This window comes from Salvia miltiorrhiza, chromosome 4 (assembly GCF_028751815.1).
Source record: "Salvia miltiorrhiza cultivar Shanhuang (shh) chromosome 4, IMPLAD_Smil_shh, whole genome shotgun sequence".
Lineage (NCBI taxonomy): Eukaryota > Viridiplantae > Streptophyta > Magnoliopsida > Lamiales > Lamiaceae > Salvia > Salvia miltiorrhiza.
In genome coordinates this window covers 21,810,626-21,816,327 of record NC_080390.1, presented here as the reverse complement: position 1 = coordinate 21,816,327, position 5,702 = coordinate 21,810,626, and the positions used below count along the sequence as shown (strand labels likewise).

The 5,702-nt window shown below is 41.0% G+C and overlaps 2 protein-coding genes across 2 annotated transcripts; both read left to right on the top strand.

The window, feature by feature from the left end:
* The first annotated feature begins 2,015 nt into the window (after positions 1-2,015).
* On the top strand, positions 2,016-4,715 carry LOC131023145 (uncharacterized). Its single transcript, XM_057952693.1, has 6 exons — positions 2,016-2,750; positions 2,827-2,926; positions 3,009-3,702; positions 3,843-4,113; positions 4,187-4,316; positions 4,398-4,715. The coding sequence occupies exons 1-6, from the start codon at positions 2,071-2,073 to the stop codon at positions 4,713-4,715; spliced, it is 2,193 nt and encodes a 730-aa protein (XP_057808676.1). The 5' UTR covers positions 2,016-2,070.
* An 89-nt stretch (positions 4,716-4,804) lies between these two features.
* Positions 4,805-5,498, top strand: LOC131019391 (uncharacterized). Its single transcript, XM_057947932.1, has 2 exons — positions 4,805-4,936; positions 5,025-5,498. Exons 1-2 carry the CDS (start codon positions 4,817-4,819, stop codon positions 5,364-5,366), a joined length of 462 nt encoding a protein of 153 aa, XP_057803915.1. The 5' UTR covers positions 4,805-4,816; the 3' UTR covers positions 5,367-5,498.
* Positions 5,499-5,702: the final 204 nt, after the last annotated feature.

Here is a 5,702-nt window from a genome sequence, read left to right as displayed (position 1 = left end):
TGGGGGGCCGGGTAGACCTAGTATAGGTTTAGTAAATTAGGACCACTATGGTCACTATAGTTGCTGGTAGAGTCGAGCACTTGGTAGTTAGGATAGTGGGGTTATGCTGTCGAAATTTTCTTAGATTCAAGTAATTTATTGTATTTGATTTATTTTTATTCTCAATTAGAATTTGCAAGAATGAGTGATAATCGATCGTGGATGTACGCGAGATACAATGATCGTGCTGCATTTGAAACGGGACTTGAGAGTTTCCTCGAGTTTGCGATAAATCAAACAGCGTATACAGATGGAATTGGTAACATTAGGTGCCCGTGTAGGAAGTGTAAGAATAAAGTCTTTGCATCTGTACCTACAGTCAGAGAACATGTTACTAGGCATGGATTTGTCCACAATTACACGAACTGGTGTTATCAAGGGGAAGCACCAGTGTATATGCCAGCAGAACATACTATAATGGATGAGGATGATGGGTCATACAGTAATTACCAAAGGATGGTGCATGATCATGCTGGACCTAGTAATTATCAAGATCCTCCAAATCTTGAGGAGCCGCCTAATCCTGACGCTCAACAAATTTATGACATGTTGAACGCAGCCGATAGTCCTCTATACCCAGACTGTGATACTTACTCACAGTTATCCTGGATGACACAGATGATGAGCATAAAGGTTGAAAATCACATGTCAGAGAGATGTTTTAATCAGATATCTGAGATGGTTCAAAAGGCTTTACCGAAGGATAACAACTGCCCTGACAGCTTTTACAGTACGAAGAGAAATCTGCGCGGGTTGGGTTTGCCAGTAGAGAAGATTGATTGTTGCGTTAATAACTGCATGTTGTATTGGGGGGACGACAGTGAGCTAGAGAGTTGTAATTTTTGTGGTGCATCACGATATAAGGAGAACTTGCGTGCATCTGGAAGCCGCCGAAAGAAACGTGTAGCCGCCAAACAGATGCACTATTTTCCTTTGACGCCCCGACTGCAAAGGTTGTTTGCATCTGCGGCAACAGCCGAAAATATGCGATGGCATGCGACTTCAATAGAAGATGGGATCATGCGCCACCCAGCAGACTCTCCGGCATGGAAACACTTGAATTCAGTATATCCTGGATTCGCCGAGGAGATAAGAAATGTGAGATTAGGCCTCTCTACAGATGGTTTTGCCCCATTTTCACAATCAGGGCGTCAATATTCTTCTTGGCCGGTCATTGTCACACCGTATAACTTGCCTCCGTGGTTGTGCATGAAAGAACAATTCATGTTCCTCACTGTCCTCGTGCCTGGGCCATCTAACCCAAAGATGAAGTTGGACGTTTTCTTACAGCCACTGATACAAGAGTTGAAATATTTGTGGGAGGTTGGTGTGAACACTTATGACATATCGTTGCAGCAAAATTTTCAGATGCGGGCAGCTCTAATATGGACTATTAGTGATTTTCCAGCGTACGCTATGTTGTCTGGGTGGGGTACAGCTGGGAAATTGGCATGTCCACACTGTATGGAGAATACAGACGCATTTACACTAACGAAGAGTGGTAAACAATCGTGGTTTGACAATCATCGGAAGTTCTTACCTCGTGACCATGTGTTTAGGAGAAATAAGACTTCATTCTTGAAGAATAAGACATGCAATGTGGGTCCACCAGAACACAGATCCGGAATAGAAATCTTGAATCAAATTGAGGGGTTGGGCTTCGTGAAGGTTACCGAAGACTTCGATAACAGGAACGCTCAACTTGCAAAATATGAACATGTTGGGTGGAAGAAGAAAAGTATATTTTGGGATCTTCCCTATTGGAAGGACCTTTTGATTCGACATAATCTGGATGTCATGCACATTGAAAAAAATGTGTTTGATAATGTGTTTAATACCGTCCTCAATGTGAAGGGGAAGACAAAAGATACCGAAAAGTTGAGAGAAGAATTGAACATCTTCTGTCGACGGCCTGAATTGAAGAAAGTGGATGGATCCCGACTGTATCCAAAAGCATGTTATATGCTTGAAAGGGATGAAAAGAAAATCTTACTTCAATGGATCAAGAGTCTTAAGTTTCCCGATGGGTACATGTCAAATATTAGCAGATGCGTTGATTTGAACGCTCTGAAGATGCATAACATGAAAAGCCACGACTGTCACGTGTTCATGCAATTACTACTACCTGTAGCCTTTAAAGAACTTCTTCCTAAGAATGTTTGGGAGGCAATTACAGAGTTAAGTTGTTTCTTTAGAGAATTAACAGCCCGCAATATCTCAATACATGATATGGGAATACTCAATGAGAAGATATCAGTTACTCTATGCAAACTTGAGCGTATCTTCCCCCCGAGTTTCTTTGATTCAATGGAGCACCTACCAGTTCATTTGGCAGATGAAGCACGATTGGCTGGTCCAGTGCAGTATCGGTGGATGTATCCTTTTGAACGATATTTGAGGACATTGAAAAATCATATCAGAAACAAAGCCCAGGTTGAAGCATCCATCAGCAATGCATATATACTAGAGGAAATGTCCACCTTCTCTTCATATTACTTTGAGGATCATGTGACTACAAAGTGGAGAAATTTGCCTCGCAATATTGAAGAGTCTGTTGAAGACAGTGATGATCCTAATCAACTCTTAATCTTCAAACCAGTTGGACGTCCGATTGGGCGAATGACAAAGAGATACATGGATCCTAAAGAATACATGGCTGCGCATATGTATATTTTGAGCAATTGTGCGGAGGTTGCAAACACATATATCAAGTGAGTATTGTTGACTCAATTTATGTATATCAATTCTCGACGTACGTAACTTATAACTTTTTTCATTATATCTTAGGATCTTCGAGGACGAAATGCGCTACGTAAATCCTTCACTAACCGAAGCCGAGTTAGAGAGTGCTTTCGACAAGGATTTTATGTTGTGGTTTGGCCATTATGTAAGATGTGACAAATTTATATTCAATATACATTTACTTGACTAAAAATGGGGTTGCAAACCTAAAAGATTGTATGGAACAGGTGATTCGCCCTTCTAACAATGATTTGAACCCGTATATCAAGTCGCTTGCAGCCGGGCCTTTAACTGAGATTGAGACATACTCCGGGTATTTTGTGAATGGCTATAGATTTCACACGACTGATCTTGATGGAGAGCGCGCAACTGTGAACAGTGGCGTGTGCATAAAAGGCTCGGTCTATGGTAGAGATGTGCAAGACTTTTATGGGCGTCTACAAGAGGTGTGTGTGCTGGAGTATGGGGGGTATCCAATTAAGAAGACAGCCTTGTTCAAATGTGAATGGTTTGACTTGTCTGCTCGGGGAACTTCTATTGATACAAACTTCAAGTTGGTATCAGTGAACCAGACAAGAAAATATCAGAAGTATGATCCATTTGTTTTAGCGAGTCAGGCGGTTCAAGTGTTTTACTGTCCCTATCCCAGTACGAACCAAGCAAAGAAAAACTGGTTGTCAGCATGCAAAGTCAACGCAAGATCAAAGGTTGAAGTCTCCACTGCTGCATCTAACTCAACATTAGATCAACCGTTTCAAGAAGAGGTTGTTACTATTACGTCTACCCACACAACTGTGGACATTGACCCACCAATTCTTGTTCATCCCCTTGGTGGAATCGTTGACATTGAAGATGACGATGACCCAGAAGACGACGACCAACCATTGACATCTGATGACGACGCCAGTAATGATGATGACAGTAGTTGAGGTTATTTGGCAATGTATTAGTTTATACTTGTTATTCATGTGTGATTAGAAACTTCCTGCAATTTACAGACTGTCTATACTTATCTTAATCAATTTCTGTGACATGAGTGTTATTTTGATCATTGTATACAGGTTGTGTCTATACTTATTTGAATCAATTTGAAATAGGTACCATGTCTCATCGTAGAGGATTGTTGGGGTTTGGTAGTCGGTCTTCTGGGCCTGAGGCACAGTCCTCCTCAGGCTATGGGCCGTATATTTCCGCTACTCCAGAGTCTGGTTCCCCTCCACAGAGCGCTGCTGCATCTGGGTCTAGAAGGCCCAAAGGCAAATCAGTGGCGCAGATTAGGGCTGAGTGTGTTAGGCGCGACGGGAGGATCCTCTTTCAGAGGAATACTGTTGGGTGAGTATTTTATTTAAATCATTATTTGTCTATATCAAGTAATTCTTTAAATTATTTTGATATATTGGTACAGTAAGTTGATCGAGCCCCCGGGGATCTCCACCTGCTGCACGAACTCGTTTAAGAGGATTCCGAACCCAGGCGGGTACACGTGGAAGTTAACTCCGCCAACGGTGCAGGAGTTGTATTTTGAGGAATTCAAGGTAAATGAATTTCTACTATATATAAATTTAGCATTATTTATTGTTAAAATGTTATATTAATTTCACCAATATATTCAACAGAAAGAGTTTACTTGGAACCCTGAGGATGAGGCTGATGTGAAAAAAATGTGGTTAGAAAAGGCCCGCAAAAGGTACAGTGACAACATGAGCGAGTATAAGAGACTGCTCAAGCAGAAGACCGAGGCAGGGGAGATGATGGAGACACCGCTGGGCATGTCCGACACCTTTTGGATGGGACTCAAGGCGTACTGGGATCAAGATGAGGTTAAGGCCGTTTCTAGGCGCGCACGTGAGAACCGATACTCTGAGCCAGATGGAGTTGGTACAGGGATCAGTCGGCACGTTGGAGGGTCTCAGTCGAGTCGTATTCTGCAGTAGAGTCTGGTTAGTAATTATCGATTAAGTATTTATCTAATAAATATAAATATTAATATATATATATATATATATATATATATTACCTTATTTTTCTTATATAAATGCATGAACAGCTCGTGGATGGTGAAGTCCCCCCAACTGCATCTAACTACAGCACTTTCCTCCGCCTACACATGTACGCAGATGGAACTTTTGTGTCAGAAAAGGATGCCAACCTTGATGTAAATGTTTAAGTTTGAACAAATATTAGTAATACATAGTAAAATGTATTTATTTTATAATAATTGTGTATTGTTATGTATGAATTAGGCGGAGATTCATCGTGTTGCTGCTGAGACAGGACGAGAGGACCGACTCGATGAGGTCTACTTGGAGCTCGTACGTCCCGGTAGGTCACGACTGTACAGCACTGGAAGTGCTGGTGTGAGCCAGTTCAGTAGGGGGTCTACCAACAGTACATGCTCTACCCAGATGTCTCAGCGGATGTATGAGACTCGGATCTCCACACTGGAGGAGCGTCTCCAAAAGGCTGAGGAGGATAGGGCGGCCCAAGAAGCAGCACGTGAGGCCGAACAAGCAGCACGTGAGGCCCTTGAGCAGCGGATGAGTCAGTTCGAGGAGATACTGAGACGGTCGGGTCAGCTACCTTGAGCATCACTTCTATGTATCTATATCATGTTGAACTTTTTTTTTATGTTATGTTTCTGAACAAACACAATTACACTTGAACTTTGTTTAACATTTGTGTTTTGTTGAACAATTTAATTGTTTTATGTTTTCAAATCGTTCTATTTATTGTGAGTGAATTCAAGGTATGCAAATGAATTCAAAATACATTATAATTACAAAATGAAAATACTTATATTCTATAACGTAGATTGATAAAAAAAAATTAATAACATATTGATTAATAAATAGATATATTGTTTCGACATAAAAATAAAGACATATATGCAAATGAATTCAAAAATACATTAAAACTATCAA